The sequence below is a fragment of the Elgaria multicarinata genome, chromosome 1, assembly GCF_023053635.1.
Source record: "Elgaria multicarinata webbii isolate HBS135686 ecotype San Diego chromosome 1, rElgMul1.1.pri, whole genome shotgun sequence".
Taxonomy (NCBI): Eukaryota; Metazoa; Chordata; class Lepidosauria; order Squamata; family Anguidae; genus Elgaria; species Elgaria multicarinata.
Genome location: NC_086171.1, coordinates 134626835 through 134646189, shown reverse-complemented (window position 1 = coordinate 134646189; position 19355 = coordinate 134626835). Strand labels below are relative to the sequence as shown.

Here is a 19355-nt window from a genome sequence, read left to right as displayed (position 1 = left end):
AATGTAAGCCATAAGTATGGGTTCTTGATTGTACAGACTAAGAGTTATTATTAATCACTTTGCAGGGGTAGAGATACAGACTCCTGTTTATCACATACAGAGACATCATTCCTTGGTCCTGACTTCCCATACCTGCTTTCTTTATTTTTTAAAGCCACGCAAGGGGTCAAAAGACATGAATAAAAACAAGTTTAGTTTGGCCCAATACCACCAAATTTCTAGCAGATTTTATCTTGAAAGGTCAGCAGGATCCTACACTCAAAAACTGTAGGATCTCCCAGTTTGGTCATTTACTTCGCTCCCAAGTAAGGGAAGCAGTCTAGGGGAAGGGAAGGAAAGAATGATGAGCAAGGGTTCCCACAGTTATCTGAATGCACATAACTGATCCTGAATCAGGGAAAGAGGATTGGTGACTGGGTAGGAACACGGAACCCCAAGCCTGACCTTGCTATCCATCCAGGGTAAGTCCTTACAGAAAATGTTATCTTAACAGGGTTCATATAAGAATTAAGAGCTTGTGTGCATGGTCATTCTGACTGACAAGTTACTAATTCTTAGATAACGGCTTTGAGTATAAGAATTTTCAAAGTAATATTTGAAGCAGCTGCCTGTTCACTCTCAAAGTGTGCTTTATGAGCAATACCACAGCCTATCCTAGGATTTCATACAATGCACTAAAAGGAATTTAACAGATTTTACATATTTATGTATTTGTCCTCCTTAGTAGTTGGAAGATCATATAACCTTTCCCTTGCAGTTCTTAATATCAGAATTGAAAGATCAGTTTCTCAGCTGCCATATAATCCAATGTCCCCTGCCATACTATTTATATTTATACTGTTAGAAGTTCATCACTCAAATCATGCAACTTTCTTTTTCCCCCAAAGCAATCTGTCTGTCAAAAAGACTGAAATCACTTTACAGTTAACTGTTTTCATTACAGTGGAAGATAATCATATTTTCTATGTTGTAGATCAAAAGGACATACAGATGTCTCTAAATGAAGAACAGGATCACATACCTCACAGGCATTCATATACACACACCAGCACAGCCCCACACACTGGAGGTGGGTTGGACATTTTTTGGACAGTGTTGTAATCCAAACAGTATTTCCTTTCACGTGTTTTTATACTGCCATCTGCTGTCATATAAACAATAACCAGAGGTTTCAGCCATAATTATTTAACAGACTTAAACTACTGCTTATACAAAGGAAAGAATGACAATTTCATAAAGATGCAAATTCAACACAGAAAACCAAAACACTCCAAACACTCTGAATAATTATTATGGAATAGTTTTGGTAGTTTTAGTAGTATTTTGGAGGATCAATTCTAAAATTAACAGCTTCAGAACAGCCACAGAAACTAATACATCTAGCTTTACAAAAAAGATAAAGAATAGACAAAGAAACCTCCCCTTCATATTCTCCAAATGCTTATCCCCTTCACCAGAAAAATAATATGCTCTCTATCACAGATGAAGGTAACAGGTTTGCATGTTAAAAAAACAAGGGAAGCCTAGACTCCAGAGGAGTGTGATGGGGTAGGGGGGATATATATTTATGGAATTTTCCAAGTGGTTCTCTACAGCACTACAGTTTTTTAAAGACTGAAGTCCAAACACATCCTGAGAAGTTTATCTTTAATATTTGCATTAGTAAAAAAATCAGAGTAGAATCCCAGAAACAACCCCAAGTTTAGGCCAAGACCAATGCCTTGCCACAAGCTGGCATCAAACAAAACGGTGTCCCAGATGAGGACAGGATATGAGATGTTATTGCAGTTTCTGTTTGTCTTCTAAGCATTGAATGCTTGCAAATAGTCCCTCTGGAGCTTTTTAAGAGTTGTCTTCTTCAGAAAACAATACTTTTTCTGCTACTGCTCCTCAACGCATCCTGAATGTAACATGGCTTACAGAGTCATTAGACAGGGAATGGAAACTCTGGGTCTCCTAAAAATGCATCTGTCCTTGAGCTGCATTGAGCAGCTCCTTTTCCACTGTATCACTGCACCTGGCAGATGTTTCTGACTTCCTCTTAGATTCTGCTTATGAAATGATGGTGAGGATCTGCTGCTCAGCTTGGGTTGCACAAATTCTCTTACTAGAATTAACATTTATAGTGTAATCCTAGGTGTTTCTGTGCAGAATTAAACCCCACTGAGGCCATTTCTACACCTGCCTTTCCCCCCGGGATCGTCCTGGAATCATCCCTGTGCATCCAAATGACACACAGGGGATCAAGCAGGCAGAGATGATCCCTCTGTTTTCCTGGGATAATCCTTAGGTGTAGAAAGGGCCTGAGATTAATGGGATTTAACTCTCAAGTTGGATATAGGAAAACTGTAGCCTTAAGGAAAGATGGATGAGGTGGGGTATAGAGACATGAAATCAAGCACGAGGTGATATTTTAACAAACAACCAAAAATACATTCTGTCACCTCTATCCTTATAGCATATTTTAATCCATTAAAATGAAATATTATAGCAAAACCTGCAGTAATGTCTTCAAAATGGCAAAAGATAATAGCAAATCCAGCCCACAACAGCCTGTGAAAAATCAGACTTTAAAAACAAATAAATTCTTCATTTGAGGTAAATTGATTTACATAAATCCTCAAATACACTGTAAGAAAAAAAGCAGTTCTTTTTTTCTTCTTTTTTGGAAACTCACTAAAACTATTCATTATTGTTACATTAAAGACTGAAGTTTACTATATGAATTAAAATGGCCTCATTATTTTATTGTTTTCAGTCTTAGAGGTATATTATTACTTCAAGCTAATTGCCTTTAAAGTAAGTGACAAAAGCAACTTTAAACACATTTACACATGTCAAAACCTCTAAAAGAGAAGGGAAATACTGGACTTTGAAAATCAGCACACTACTTTAGTAGAACCAGTAACTCCAGATCATTAGAATGATGTATCATAAAGTTAAATATTTTGCTGTATGCTCTATTTTGTCCTGCACACCGACATACATACAGATAGCATATATAAGACAGAGAGCAGCTTCTGGTCACATGGTCAATAGTGAACATTTCCAAAGGTAGGCAGGAGGCCTCCACTTTCTAGCTCAAGTATGTGGTAACTTCTAATTTCAGATCCACATTTTGTGCAATAAGTAAGAGGTTAGTGTTTCTCTAACTTTGTCCCTTTAAGACTTTTACCAGTGACACTTCAGTACATAATATACCCAAACAACAGTGTTACCATAATCAGCATGCTCACTGCAAATGAAAAACTGCTCAGAGTAACATTGTGTGAATGGGCCTTTCTATACGAGGTAACAACTTACCCCAAGCCTATCTTAATGATAAAGACAAGATGTTATATCAATACAAATCTTACTGACAGATCATGCCTGAATGTTATATAAACAGTTTGGACTGATGCAACTTTATGCTCATGATTTATTCAGTCATGTTCAGTTATCCATAGTAACAAATAGCCATCTACATATCCTGGTTTTGCAAGGTATTTGCAAAATAACCTTTTGATTTCCAGGATGCAAGAACATCTCACTCCTGCATCACCTCTTGCCAAAAATCACATGCCTTACCCCTCCATCACCAGTGACCTTAGCAAAGCAATCACATGTCTCAGCCATCCATCACCTCTACCCTTTGCAAATTAATGTAAGCTTATTAGCTGCCCGCCCTGCCGTTTTTTCTTGGTAGAAGAGCAAAGCCTGCAAAAGAACAAAGGGACAGTAGCTCAATAGACCACACTGAGTGGACTTCCGTGGCAACAGTCTCTCTCTCTCTCTCTCTCTCTCTCTGTGTGTGTGTGTGTGTGTGTGTATGTGAGTGATAACTTTAGGAGCAAGGTTGATGAGGAGGAAAAATGCTTGTTTGTGGTTTCTCACAAAAGGGATTAAAAAAACTATTCCCTAACAAGAACTATTATTTCACAGCCTAGCTTGAAGGTGAAACAGTGTTGTCTTTGGGCAAAAAACAAAACTTTGTGCCAACAAAAACAAACCTTGTTAAATAGACATTTGTTACAGGGAAAAACAATCTGAGAAGTAGCAATAAAAATAATGGGAACACTAAATAGATTGTAAACTCTTCCCCAAATGGTGTAGGAACACTTCTTCCAGGATCTAAAATCATATATATAGAGCAGGAGTAGGTAACTTGTGTCCCTCCAGATGTTTGGGCCCACAACTCCTATCAGCCCAGCCAGCCTAGCCAATGGTAAGGCATGATGAGAGGTGTAGACCAAAATATCTGATTTAGAGGATTCATACACTCTATTCAATTTGAAATTTTCAGAGCGGTTCATAAAAAAACAAAGCAATAATTAACAGCAGCAACACGCACAAGAAAACAGGTAAAGCACCAATTCTTTAAAATGACTGGGAAAGCAAAGAAAACTTTCATGAATATTCCCGGGGAGAGAATTTCACAAGCATACATTCAGAACATACAGCCTGTGATAAATCATGTATGACAACATTTTAAAAAGGTTAAACGTGTATGCACTTAAGTGGATCAAAATAGCTCAACATCTAGTGAAGTGAGCCATAAAGTCGCCAAAGAACTTTTCTGGACCATAATTCTTGGTCCAGACACCACTGGAATAACTACAGCAGGCAATGCTCCAATTCTGTCTGAAGATGGCAACTGAGATTCAACCTCCAATCTGGCTAGACATATTAAAAATACATCTCAATAAGGATGATCAAATGCAAACTTTTTTCAGGTGGCAAGGAAATTACAGCTTTGCCTCTCCTACATTCTATGTAAAAAATGCTCCTTTCAACATAGGGTATGTTTTTGGACTTGGGTATGGTTTACAGGGCATAGCACCCTAGCCATTTGTCACAAATGGTTTTTAGAAACAACAACAAAAAACCAGATACAATAGAAGTCACTGCTCTAAAAAGAAAGCTGGAAACGCTTATGAACTGTCAAATAAAACTTTTAATCTGATCCCCAGAAACCAAAAATAATCAACATGACTGAGATATATGGCCATAATTTAAAGAGCTTCTGTAATAAAACAGAAGAAGCGGCCTGCACACACAACCCCTTCGCCCCAGCTTGTTTAGAAGCATAGCGGCCTGTGCCAAGAAAGTGCAGAATCAGAAACGCAACTAAGCAAGCGTTGCTTTGGGTCATTGGCTAAACTTTTTAGAGAACGAAGGGTTTTTGCCCATGCAATATCTCTTCAGAGATATTGAATAGAGGAAAGGGGTGTCTTCCTCACCTTCAATGGTAGACACTACTCCTCATGCCCGTCATCCCCCCCACCCCCGCTCCACTTACTTTAAAGGATATATATGAGCTGCAATCCTATGCACACTTATACCCAAGTGTAGGCAGTAAGATTTACTTCCAAATAAACAAGTATAATTTTGTAGTCAGGTCGTAGCTAGTCCTAAGGTTTATCCCGGGATCGTCCCAGGGTCATCCCTGTACATGTAAATGACACACAGGATATCCTGGGAGCAGGCAGGGACGACCCCGGGACGATCCCAGGATAAACCTCAGGCCTAGCTAAGGCCTCAGTCACCTAAGTCTCTGGATTTGTAGACAAAATATCTCCTGGTGCTTGAGGGGGTGGAGAGCTCCTCCATGGCAGTGAAGGGAATTCCATCTGTTTGTATCACATAGAAGCCCCATGTTGCTACTGCCAATAGTGTACCAGGTTTCAAGTTTTGTACAAAATTATTTTATTTTTTCCTGGAGATTATATATTATCAAAGTTCACTGACCCCTTCAGAAAATATGCAGACACTTATTTCAGCCCAACCAGTTCTCAGAGGTAGCAAGCAGATTAATGAAACAGTTCAAGTCTGACCAAGCACAGAAAATATCACAAAGGTTCAAATAACAATTTCTGATTGCTAGTATATTATCACTAAACTTAATCCACCAAGGAGAACACATAAGCCAAACATCATATATGAATATACGCATGAGTCATGTCTATCAAGTGACCATATCTACAGTACCGTCTCTTAGTGGCAAATGGCAAAAACATTTTTTAGTACCACCTCCACTGAGAGGAACTAACTACGTCTAAATCTAAACTACCAGTCCCTTTCTGAAACTTCCTGCCTGCCACACTTTTCTTGACACCAAATGGCTTTCATGTCATAGTGGGGACTCTTAGGCAGCAGTGCCACAGCTCCTCTGGCTGTCATTAGTTCAGTTGCTCTGATGTCACAGAGGTGCAGGACAAGTTTTTTCCCCCATGAAACCACTGAATTATTGTGGTCATACCTCGGGCTTTCAAATGATACTTTCTGTAAATCTGGTCTTTACTCAGAGATAGGCAATGGTGACATATAAGGTATGTAAGCATATCATTTCCCACTAAATACAACAGTCTCCGAGATTGGGAGCTTACGAGTACCCAGAGCACAACCCATAGGATTGCGCCCTAAAAGATGTAATAAAGCATAACCTGAACATACGCTACAAACACTAAAACAGGGATGGGTATCATGTTGCCTTCTAAATGTTGTTGGACTGAACTCTCAACATCCCTGACCATTGGCCATGCTGGTTCTGGCAGGTGAAAGTTTGAGTCCAACAACATCTGGAAGGCAACAGCTTGCCCACCCCTGTTTTAGTGCATTCTTCTCCACACCACTTCCAAAAACAAACAAAAAAGGACAGCAAGTGACCTGAAATAGTAGCTTCTGAGTAATATATTAATAGGGTGCTATGGAGGATTTAGAATTTGTTCTGCTACGACACAAGTTAAGACAAGGCAATAATGTGCAGACATAATGTTCCTGACACCCTAACCAACTCCCCATAGGTTCACTCACTTTTTCCACCTCTCCCATCCTCTCTCACACTTTCGATTTCCCCCTTCCTTCCCTTTTGAGAGATAACCATGGGACAGCCTTTGGCTACAAACTTTGTCATGCACCATTAGTTGACCAGGTTTGAAAAGCCTATTCAGACGCTAGTTAACAAAGTGTACATCAAGCTGTTAAAATGGCAGCAAAACTTAGAGACACATGTCACTTCTCTACTGCTTATCATTGCATGTTAATCACAATAGTCAAACAATACTGCATAGGGTAAGGATTGCAAATCCAAGATGAAAAATATAAATTCCACAATATAGTCCAGTTCAAAGATTAAGTTCTACACATGGCAAAGTGAGCAGGGAAGAATGGGCCATGCAAATGACCCCAAGACTTACCTGCACTATTGCTATATGGACTTTACCCTCAGTAAAGTGGCATCTGAACAGGCCCAAGTATATTCTTATTAAAAATAGATGTATAGTTCTTATTTAATATACCGTATTTCTTCGATTGTAAGACGCACACTAATTTCAGTACCACCAACAGGAAAAAAAAACCTAAGACACACCCACAATTCTAAGACGCACCCCATTTTTAGAGATGTTTATATGGGGGGAAAAAGTGTGTCTTAGAATCGAAGAAATCGGGTAGTCAAATTCCTTTAAGGATTCTTTGTTAATAGCCATACTTCGTTCATCAAATCTTGGTTTAATAAGCCAAGAAAAAACACCCTTTTAACCATGCACACAGTCACTTCTTTCTTCAATGCCCGTCAATGCAATGCAGAAATCTCCAATTAATCACAGTTTCTTGTTTTGCCCAAACAAGCCAGAATTTTAAACCAACTTCCAAGTGTGGTTTAAGATCGTGGCTTCTTCCAAAATAGGTAACAGTAGTTTCCTAGTTTGGACAAAATGGGAAGCTACACTTAGAAGACTTCTGCACTCTGCGTGTGTGTGCTGTAAAGGAAAGTGACAAGGCGCCCTGCATGCAGCCAAAGGACTCATAGCATATTAAATCGAGAGATGATAATCTGAACTGGGCCAATGATTAAGGTAGCACTTTTTTGAGAATACTTATTAGTTTAAGACTAGAGTCTTCCAAAACTTTACAAGGGATGGGGAACCTCTAGGCCATGAGTCTTCCTAATCCAGCTCACACCTCACCCCCTGCAGCAATTAGGTGCCAATGGAAGTTTTTAAAAAAGCATTATTACTGCTTTGAAATTAACCTAAAGGGAGTAATACTATTTGGCTGTTGTTTACACAAAATTACTGGTTTTGCAAGTAATTGTTTTCGTGTGTGTGTGTGTGTGTTCTTCCAAAGGATCTGAAAGAGGATTTTAAGGACATGGCCATTTTTTTAAAACCTCCTGTTAGATTTAACAGTATTTTGCAGAGCAGCTAGAGATATTGTCTTCTAGTAGATATGAGATATTCCAAAAAAGAAAAAAAAGAAAAAAAGGTATAACTGCCACTCATCCACACCCATCCTTTTTTAAGTGCATTGGAAAAACATTAAATTCCCTTGGTGACATCATGATAACCAAATATGCAAGTACCGGCCCTGCCCAAGGCAGTCTTTCAAATGTTTTGGCTTAGAACCAGCATTCAATTTTTAAAAAAAGTCTAAATATAGAACAGAGTTGTGTGTACATTTGTCAACAATTGTTGCCCATTTAAACAGCCATAGCACACACACAAAAAACAAGGCTTGAAGTGGCACAAGCTCACCTCTGAGTAATTGCAGTAAACTTAATATCTACAGGGTTTTGAAACAATACATGTATGCTGCATAAACAAAGAAAAGTCACAGATGGGGGAAATATTCATCTACAGAAAATGTAATGTAAAAAAAAAAAGATAGAGAAAAGTGTTTCAAATTCTTAGGAGGAAAAATGAATGTAGTCGATTAGCTTCACCACTACATAATAGTGATTTCCAAAAATAAATTAACAGGAAAAACACTATTTTAATCCAGTTCAAACCACATTCTCTAAAATCAGAGCTGAAAAACTTCCATGTCAAGTGATGCAGTCCTAAAGGAATATTACAGTCAAAGTTCTGTGAAACTGGCAGAGCTGTGGAGTCAGAGTCGGAAGCAATTCTTGGGTTACTGGAGTCCTAATAAATTTAAATTGTATATAATGATATGTCCCTGAAAACCAAGATTGTCCTGGATTCCAGCCAATTCCAAAATATTCTAGCTGGTTGGACAAAAATCCCAGATTCGCAGTCCAGCTGGCCAGAGAAATTCAGACCCCCTCAGCGGATCAGCAGCAGCAAAGAAAAAGACAGATCAATGTGCCACCTTTTCCAGAGTGCCGCTGCTCCTTCACAGGCAGGCTCAGACGAGTCACCATGACTCAGGTGCTCCAAGCATGTGAGTTCCAAGCACAAGAAGGAGTTTGGTAATCTTGGCTGATTGCGGTAAGCGCTGGGCCCCACTGGGTTGTTTGTAGGGGAAGAAAGAGGTTTTTGGGGTGTGTGAGGGAGGGACTGGGGGAAGGAAGGAAAGGAAGCACAAAAACAAACTTTCACTTTTAACTGAATAAAATACAGTTGTTATGAAGTAGCTCTCCTTGAGTGAGCAGTACAGACTCCATTTTAAGGCAGCCAACAGTCAAGGTGTCTTCACCCCTCCATCTCCAACAGAGACAAGGAAAAAACCACAGGAATGGGTCTGAGAGCAATCACAAGGCTAGGTCAAGCAATTCATTTAGATAAGAATCACCTTACTTAGCTACAGATGCTCTATGACCAATGTCTAAAGATTCCTTACAAGTGTGTGTGAGTCTCATTAGAACGTGCGCAAGTTGTACACAGGTCTAATGAGAGCATATCACGTAACACAGCAAAGGAGATTTTTATTTAGATTTTAGAAAATATAACCTCATTGTTTTCATTTTTGGGCTTCTTTAATAAATAAAATTAAAAAACCAGAATGTCTTAGCTATAACCTTTAGACCCAGGCTTTAACAGGTTAGGGTTCTAAAAAGTTGTGTGCTTGCAGTCGATGTAGGAAATATATAGAAAATTTATTTCCTATATCGATATATAATGAAAGGACTCGGAGGTGCCATGAATAAAGGAGTCGGAGTTGAAGGTTTTATGTGCCGACTCCACAGCCCTGGAAACTGGAGACAATATGCAACTTTTGCATCACAATACCCAAAGGGATTCAATTGTGTGTGCAAAACCACAGCTTTTGTCAAGATTTACTGCTAGCAAGTTATCCTCTGTCTCTGTTCATGAGAAAACTAGACTTTTCCTGTCCTTAATACTTTGGCTATTCAGTACCCAGAAGACAGGCAACTTAAGAGTGACAAAAAGCACAATGCGAAGAACAAATAGAAAGATATGTGAATGGCAAAGTTACAGACGGATTTAAAGAAATTTAACATTTCTTGTTGAATAAACAAGGACTTGTGTTACAGATTACTAACTGCAAAAAAATAATAATGAAGACATATATACATTTAAATGCCTAACTATTTTCTAGCCAAGTGACCTACAGATTGGGAAAGGAAGCAAGCACAGAGGCATGACCAGTTCTCCAGGTCTGCCTTGGTTCTATAGCCTATTCCCGTACCCCTCAGACTCTGACCTGTTCTTACCACAATAAATACCACCAAGGTAAGAGTGAGTATTCTTCTGTTGTTCTTCGATCATAAGCCAATGGCTGAAGAAGAGTGCAACCTTCTCTGCTTGCCATGAGTTTAATAGGCTCCAGAAATTAGGCTTTGCTCTCTCCCAGCCCAAGCTGAACTGTCTAGATAATCTGTTGTTGATCTAGAATAAAGGCTCTACCACTCTTCACTGCTGTAACATCAGCCTGCACAGCAAAGGACAAACTTGGGAGTGGGGCTGAGTATTGTGAAGGGAATACACTGCTAGATCCTTGACAGCCAGGCTCAATTGTGGGAAACCATTATCTATGTACCCTGAAGGCTATCTGCAGTTCAAAGCTTCCCAGACTCCAAAATGGCAAGCATCATATTTGTACAACTAATACATACTAAACCTAATCAATGAGCCATAAGATTTTGTTATATTAAAGTAAAATTACTAGACTAGTTACAGATGAAAGCTTTAGAATAGGTTTGAAAACTTCTATATAATTTAGCAATGTGGATCAGGTTAATTAATTTGAAATGTATATACTCTCTTTTGCAATACTATATAACTGCCACAACAGCTAATTGACAGTTTATACACTCTGCTATGTACACTAGTATCACTATTTAACATAATATATTTTATTTGGCATACTAATTAACTAAAAAGTTCTCACTAAAGCGCTATAATGAAATCAGAATTGCAACAATTCAGTTTCCAAAAAAAGGGGGGGGGAACCCTATTAATTCTTCCTACTCCAACACTTACTTGGAAACAATAAGTTTAAGTCACGTAACATATAACAGGAGACTAAAGTTTTACTTTTTCAAGATAGAATTAAATAAAGTGCCTTCTAAAATAAACAGTTATTCACATAGGAGTATCCTAGGGCAGAAATAGGATTTTTGAAAACAAACAAAAAGCAGAATCCATGGTTACCATAGTTACACATACTCTTTGTTGTGTTTCAATGCCACATGATCTGATTCAAAGAAATACACATCGGGCTCTTCCTCCTCATCCTCTACAGCATGAAGATTGGCACTCTCTTTGGCAGATGGTAGGGATCCAGTAACAAGTCTAGCATCTGAGGGTGGTTTACTTAGTCCTTCATCTATATAATCCCCAGAGACACAAGCTCTCTCTTTGTCATTCAAAATATTTTCTGTATTTATAGTAGATCCATTGATATTAGTAATACTTGATTCTACATTCTTTTCAGGGGGACTATGATTGTTCTCCTCAAGCTGTCCATTTTCTCTACATGGAGAGTTATGCTTACTAGGGCTACCTTTTGCTGGGCCCACCCTCCATGGTGAAGTTCTCAGCGTGTATCTTTGTTCTTGAGATTCAGATGCTGATGGACAAACAGAAATTGGTGGTTCAGGTTCACCTGAGACTGATGTAATGTCATGATAATTGTCACGGTTGCAGTTGGTATTTTCAGATTGCTCCTTTGAGGCACTGCTATCCCCCACTACATCAACTTCCTCCTCAGAATCCCGTAATAAAGATGACTGGATTTCAGAAAAGGACCCCGTACCCGTACCTGACTCATGTGCCTGATCAGTAGTTTCTGCAGGCAAACAGTTGTTTAATTGTTTATGGTCCTCTAACGTTAACTGTTCTTGTGAATTTGTGCAAGGCACACTGTGGTCAACAAAATTGTCCTCTTTACTTCGGTTGAGAAAAAATGATGAATGGGCCAATGCATTTCCATTTTCTGCTATAGTTTTTTCCTTGGATGAACAAGAATCAGCATTGTTCTGTGTAGTATTCCCATCGGGCTGACAGTCGTCACACTTTGTAGTAGCATTTGAGCCTCTCCCATCAACTCCATTGACAGTCTGACAATCTACAAGTTCTTCGGATACTGAAGAACTATTAAATCTTTCTGTGCAAGCATTCACCTTTTTAACTTCCCTTTTATCACTATCGTCCAATATAAGACATCGGCAAGCTCGTTTAGTCCCTGGAGTGACTGCAACATTGTCCAATCCTGAGCTTTTGCGCTCTAATCGCTCCTTTCCTGTTTTAGAGGACAGCACTTCTTCTGAACTATTTTGCGCCTCTGAACGTAAGCAGCGCTTAATTCTCTTTAAAACTGGTGAGACAGGTTCCACTTGCTTCTTATCACAATTCTCCACAATTTGTTTCTCAACACTATCCTTTTCTGAAGTTGAAAGTCCTCTCTTTCTAGGGCTTACCCATGATTCCCTAGAATTCTGTTGCTTCACGTCGTTGGTTCGCCCACTGTTATTTCCCTTCTGAGCCTGCAGAGATTCTGGTTTCTTCTTTGGTGATCTTGATCTTACTTGTGAAAGAGAAGAAACTTCCTCTGGATGAGCGATGCTACGGTTTCTTAAAGTTCGGCCACAAAAATTTTCATCCAAACCATTTAACCCAACTGTTGATCTTGTGACACGAGTAGATCGAGAAGCAGCCATACTATGGCAAGTCCCTAAAGTATGTTCCTCATGATCCACTCATTCGGAAACCTTCAAAGAAAGGTAAACAAAACAATGAGAAAAAGCATTAAGTAAAAATTATGCTAACAGATTAACTATACTACTGTATGAAGATCTGCACTTATTGCAGGTCTTGTTCTGATACCAGGACAACCATTTCAATATTTTTATCACACATTTACAGTATTAAATGCTTCAAAATTATATCTACGATTTACATATACAATACGTTGGAGTTGACAGAAAGTAGATCTTCAGATGTTTTGGATTTCAACTCCCAGAATTCTTTACCATTGGTCATGCCGACAGGATTTTGAGTGCTGAAGTCCCAACTATCTGAACATCTACCTTCTACGCATTCATCCCAATGGGATCTGACACTAAAGCAGAGGTCTAAAATGAAAATAATTTTCTTTAACAGTTAAAGTCAAGACATTTCTAAAATGAGTATTTACATTAAATATTGCTTAAGAACATAAGAAGTGTCATGCTGGATCAGACCAAGGGTCCATCTAGTCCAGCACTCTGTTCACACAGTGGCTAACCACCTATTGGCCAGGGACCAACAAAACAGGACATGGTGCAACAGCACCCTCCCACCCATGTTCCCCAGCAACTGCTGCACACAGGCTTATTGCCTTGAATACTGGAGATAGCACACAACCATCAGGGCTAGTAGCCATTCATAGCCTTCACCTCCAGGAATTTATCCAACTCCCTTTTAAAGCCATCCAAATTGGTGGCCAACACTACATCTTGTGGTAGTGAGTTCCATAATTTACCTATGTGCTCTATGAAGAAGTATTTCCTCTTATTTGTCCTGGATCTCCCACCAATCAGCTTCATGGGATGACCCCGGGTTCTAGTATTTTGAGAGAGTGAGAAAAATGTCTCCCTATCCACATTCTCCATACCATGCATAATTTTGCACACCTCTATCATGTCTCCCCTTAGCCTCCTTTTTTCCAAGCTAAACAATCCCAGTTGATGTAACCTTCCCTCATATGGGAGGTTCCATTACTCCCCTTCCAATATAATTTGTTTACCTCAAGCCAGGAACACAGTATACTGATGGTTTCATCATTTTGGCTATGGCTGTAGAAAATTCAAACATTGAACAAAGACTTATCTTCTCTTAAGGAACATCAGTGAATCAACCAATGTTCTCTTTTTAATAGTCCCAGATGAAGTGAAGGAAAGTACCACTGATGACAGACAGGTTATCTGAATTCACTGCTAATACCAAGCTTGTGTAGTCTTGTCTCACAAATGTCTGACACTTGAAAATGTCCACGAAGATGTACACAGCTGGAATCTCTACCACTAATGAGGGCAAACATCATAATCCCTTAAAATTGCAGAATGTTTCTGCATTCTGCATTCAACTCTAAACTTGTTGAAACTGAGATACATGATGCTTGGCAAAGGGCTGGTTCATATTTACACTGTGTTATGTGGGTGGCTTCTGGAAACAGAACTTCACAATCTACTTTCTTAAACTGGGTTATTATGTTAACTCAGCAATGTGGAAATACAGCAATGCCACCAGGGTAATACAGGATGTCCTTATGCCAAGGTCAACCTTTGGAAAACCCAATTTATGCTGGTGTCAGGAGGAGCTGTAAATTAAAACAATCAGGGGCGTTTGAGCCCTCCCTCCCCCAAAAATAAAAGCTTGAACAGCATAATCCACTGCAAATGGGTAGCAGCTTTTATTTGCATTCCCCTAATTCAGAATTGACTGGAAGAAATACAAACACTGGAGCCAAATAAAGAAAATGGTCTGGAATCCTATGTACACTTACTTCCCAATAAACCCTACTTGAACTCAATAGGATTTCCTTCTGAGTAAGTATATATCAGATTGCACTTTTAACTTCCCAATAAACCCCATTGAACTCAGTGGAACTTATTTCTGAATAAGCAAATATCAGACTGCACTGTAACTGATGCTTTTATATCACGGGACCCATTCCATAAGAATGTAAGAAAAAACATGCTGGATCAGTCCAAGGTCCATCTAGTTCAGCATTCTGTTTCCCACATTGGCCAACCAGATGCCTATGTGATGCCCACAAGCTGGACAAGAGCTCTCTCTCCATGATTGTTCCCAAGCAACTGGTATTCAGATGCATTTGACCTCTGATCCTGAAAGTAGGGTATAGCCCCATGACTAGTAGCCATTGATAGTTTTGTCTGCCATGACTTGTCTAATCACCTAACTTGGTGCCCATTACCACATCTTGAAGAAATGAATTGCATAGTTTCACTATGTGCTGTGTACTTTGTTCTATTCGTCCTGGATCTCCCACCAATCAATTTCATGGGATAACCCCAGTTCTGATATTGTAAGAAAGGAAGAAAAATGTCTTCCTATCTACTTTCTCCACACAATGTATAATTTTATACATCTCTAAATTAAAACTGATAGATTCCATGATCTTATGGATGTACTTTATTGGCTGGTGATTTGAAAGATTAGTTTTTATACTGCTCAAAACAACAATTGAACAATCTTTGTCAAAAACAAACAAAGGCAATCGTTGACAGAATGGTTTAACAAGATAAAAGTCCAAATAATCAGGTGAAGCTTCATTTGGATACAAAGCTACAACACATTCAGACTGGCAGTGAGATTAATTCAGAAGACTTACAGAATACAACTGAAGCCTCTGCTTTTACTTTTTTGAGCAGGTTTAAAAGGCAAAGTAATACAGATTTATTAAACAGGGTGGATCACTAAACCACTATTAAGTAAGGGTGCGCATAACATTCAGGAGGTGTCTAAACCAAAGTGGGGCTCCACCAAATCAGACTAAATCTGAATCCTCCTAAACTTTTGGGATTTGGAGAAGCAGAGACACAAACAGCATGTCTCCAAAAGTTCTTGCCCCTTTCATTGCCCAGAAGACTAAGGGCAGCTGGTTGTGTGTTTATGCAGGAGTGTTTTGTATTACTGCAATCTATTGAAAGCCATCTTGAGGATCTTTTGTGCAAAAGGCCGTGCATAAATATTCAAGATACTTAGTAGCAGCCATTGGTACAAACTGCAGAGCAAAGGGAGAAGAAAAGCTGGACGTTCCCACTGCCTCGCCTGGAGACCAGCTGCTTTCTGCTCTCCCTCAATGGTCACCTAGTGGTAGCCATTCCAGCAGGCTACTTGAACTGTTTAATCCCAGCTGATCATTATAATAACTGTAACCTGAATTTATTCCTTTTGTATCATCTCTTAAATTTATTTATTTATTTAGACTGTAAGCCTAAGGGCAGAGGTCTTTGTTAAATGGGTCTGGAGCCTTTTTGGCTAAAGGGTGAGGTACAAATGTGTTAAATATATACATAAATAATATAAAATAACTCTATTCTAATCTAAATGCAAATCTCCCAAAGACAGCAATTCAGCAATAATAGCTAAATTTCAGAAATGTGGCAAAGACGAACAAATGAAGTGAAGTTCGCTTCAACTCACTCTTTAGTCCAACTTAATCCGAAATAATCAGATAAGTACTACCATATAAAGTGTGATACACTTCTTAGCATATAAAAGAAGTATCAAGAAGAGCAATCTGTAAGGAGAAAACTGAGTCTTCCTCTCATATTACACATAAAATCCTATGCTTAGAAACAGCTGCTGCCTTCTTTGTTAGCATCAATTTTCTTTTTGAGATCACTTCAAAGCTTAAGTTGCTTTCTATGCATATGTCGACTGTCGTGATTCCAAGCCCTCCCACTGAGATGTAAGACAATAAAGAGGTCTGCTGTGCAATCCAGAAAAACGTTATTCAGTAAATAGACACCTCTTCACACCTGAAGGGAGTGTGAATGTTAAGAGCTATACTCTTAAACTTAATTAGCCTAACAAAGCAAGGCACTTGCCTATTAACTAAATGAATAGTTCCCCAGGCCCAACAGGCTTTTATTGGGCTCCTCCTTCAGGGAGGGTCTTCAAGCTGTAACCTCTGCCCTGTGGCTAGTCTGGCAGACCACCTCCCACCTTCTCTCAAGTCTGCCCACTTGACCCTGCCGTGGGCTCTGGGTTCTGTCAATTCTGCTTCACCCTCCCATTCCGACAAAGACTGAGTTCCTAAGTGGGGTGGGGATTGTGTGAACCAGATCAAAGACTAGATGAAATCACATTGAGAGTCTGCATGTAATAATAAAGCATGGTTTAATTAATTATGGATTAATTATAGGTTGTTAACTATGAATAACCGACACAGAGAACCCATGGCTTATTGTTAAATTGTGAACTGTGGGTTATTTGAACATGGTTTGTCATTATGTGTGAACACAGAATCATGGACTGTTTTGTCAGGCTACAGAGACAGTAGACAAGAATGGTTAAAAACTCCAGCCTCTTTCCAAGGGACTTGTCTGTGAGGGATAACCAAAGGACAACTTTGGGATTAGCATAAATTTGCAGATGTGACTCACCATCTAGTCACCATTTCCCCCTCCCCTTGGAAGTTGTTGCATAATTTTTGGGTGATATTTTGGTTGGCCTAATAAAAGCATTACAGCAATGTGGATTTGGAAATTTCATTATGGTCAACACCAGTGATACGGTTTTCCAGAAAATTTTGAATTCGAAAATGTTCCTATGTAAATTAGCCTAGTTTGCATTAGGTCATTTGCACTGGAAAATTACTAAAGAATTATCTAATTTAGCATGCTTACTATATATAACTAAAATAAACAAAGCCAAAAAAGTACCCCATGTTAATTTATCCCAATACACAAGTAATTGACCTGAAATATATATTTGAGGGGGGAAATTAAAGCACACAATGATCATGTTCAGACAACACGCTAAGTGAATCATGACTGACTTGGGCCATAGCTAGACCTAAGGTTTGTCCAGGGGTCAAACCTGTTCATCTAGGTGACACACAGGGGATCCAGTGCTCAGGCAGGGGCGAACCCTGGATGATCCCAGGATAAACCTTAGGTCTAGTTATGGCTTGGGTGTGTTATGTGAGCCATTCCTAACCATGATGGCTGCATAACCACAGTTTAAACATGCTCACTAACCATTTGCTGCAAAAGGTTTACGGCCAAAACATGGCTTCATCTGAACAAGCCCAATGTGATTTAAGTATTATATTTATTATTTAATGTATATGTAGTTGGTTTTTATTGGAATACTTATAAAAATATAAAGACAATAAAATGTAGTTCCCTTACATTGTTTCAATGTAAGAAAGAAACAAAACGTACTGAAAACTGTTGACACACCTGATGCCCTCCACATATGTTGTTCTACAACTTTGAGCATCCTTCATATCTAGTCTATGTAATCCAACACATCTAGATGGCACCTGGTTGGGAAAGGTTCCACTAATTAATTTCGGCAACTCAAAGAACTGAGCATGATATGCTGACAACCACTCATGTATGTCAACAAAGGGCATGTCTGCACCAGGCTTTATATCCTAGGGTAGTCCCTGAAGAGTCACTGTGCGTCCAAATTATGCACAAGGGATCCTGGGGGCAACCCGGGACTTTCCCATAAGGAAATATGGAAAACCCAATTTTTCTGTGGTCCCGGGTCTATCCCACAGAGCATAGGCTATGTTGCTGCTGCTTCCAGGTCGTCCCTTCTTGCAGAACGCTTAAATTGGGCACAGAGCTGCATGGGGCAGTCCATGCTCATCAGGGGTGGGGAGAGGGTTCGAGGGTTTGTTTTTGTTATCATTTGCAGAGGAGCATAGTTACACTCCTTCTCCCTCTTTGGGGAAAAAAATGGGGGCTGCGACATCACACGGCCATCAAGATGCTGGGGGAGGATCGTGGAAGCTGGTAAGTCCACGATCCTCCTCCCCCTCCCTCCCCCTACATCCTATGGTGTAGACATGCCCAAAGTTCAACTGTCTTCCACTACAGTTGTTGGGGCAGCTTCAAGTTCATTGTCACTACTTATTAGTTCCATTTCTCATATATGTATTTCAATGACATACATGTATTCTTCACACACCTTTTAGGGATAATCACCTGAAATACATTACCATTTCAAAACTGCCAAGCTTATTTTATATTGTATTTGCAATTGGCATCTATTCATTGTTACTAATGAGCTTATAAAATAGAAAATTTTCAACGGGAAAAGTAAGCATTGAAAATTTTTCTATCCCACATCACAGCTGCCTTTCCTTTTTTTGGTAAGAATTAAAATGTAACTTCAGTCAAAACGTTGAATAAAATAATAGATCTCTGAAGAAATTAATAGACCATAACTGTGAAGGACAAGGGGTCTGACCTGGGTTTTGTTCTAATTCAATGTTGCTTTTTGTGTCTGCCAGAATGTGTATATTATTGTGGTCCGAGCTTCACTGTCCCAGATTCGGGTGGGAGGGAAGGAGCTGGGCGTGCCTGCCAAGGTCATCTTTGCCTGGCATTTTCAACTCCCCCTGTAGCACCTGGGGATTATAAGTGCTTAGAAGTCAACTTGTTTCAGCTGTGGGAAAGAATGTGGGTCTCGCTCCTGTTGGGA

General features: G+C 39.4%; 1 protein-coding gene across 6 annotated transcripts in view; it reads right to left on the bottom strand.

Annotated features, from left to right (window-relative positions):
* Window positions 1–19355, bottom strand: part of ZZZ3 (zinc finger ZZ-type containing 3) — a 60735-nt gene that overhangs the window by 22811 nt on the left and 18569 nt on the right. For 5 of the 6 annotated variants that reach the window (XM_063137217.1, XM_063137247.1, XM_063137240.1 and 2 more), the window contains exon 2: window positions 11352–12895. In XM_063137217.1, coding sequence (XP_062993287.1) covers window positions 11352–12844 — 1493 coding nt within the window. In that variant the 5' untranslated portion in view covers window positions 12845–12895. Of the gene's footprint in view, window positions 1–11351; window positions 12896–13911; window positions 13978–19355 lie in introns of those variants that run through there. The other variant, XM_063137232.1, reaches the window with a different exon arrangement.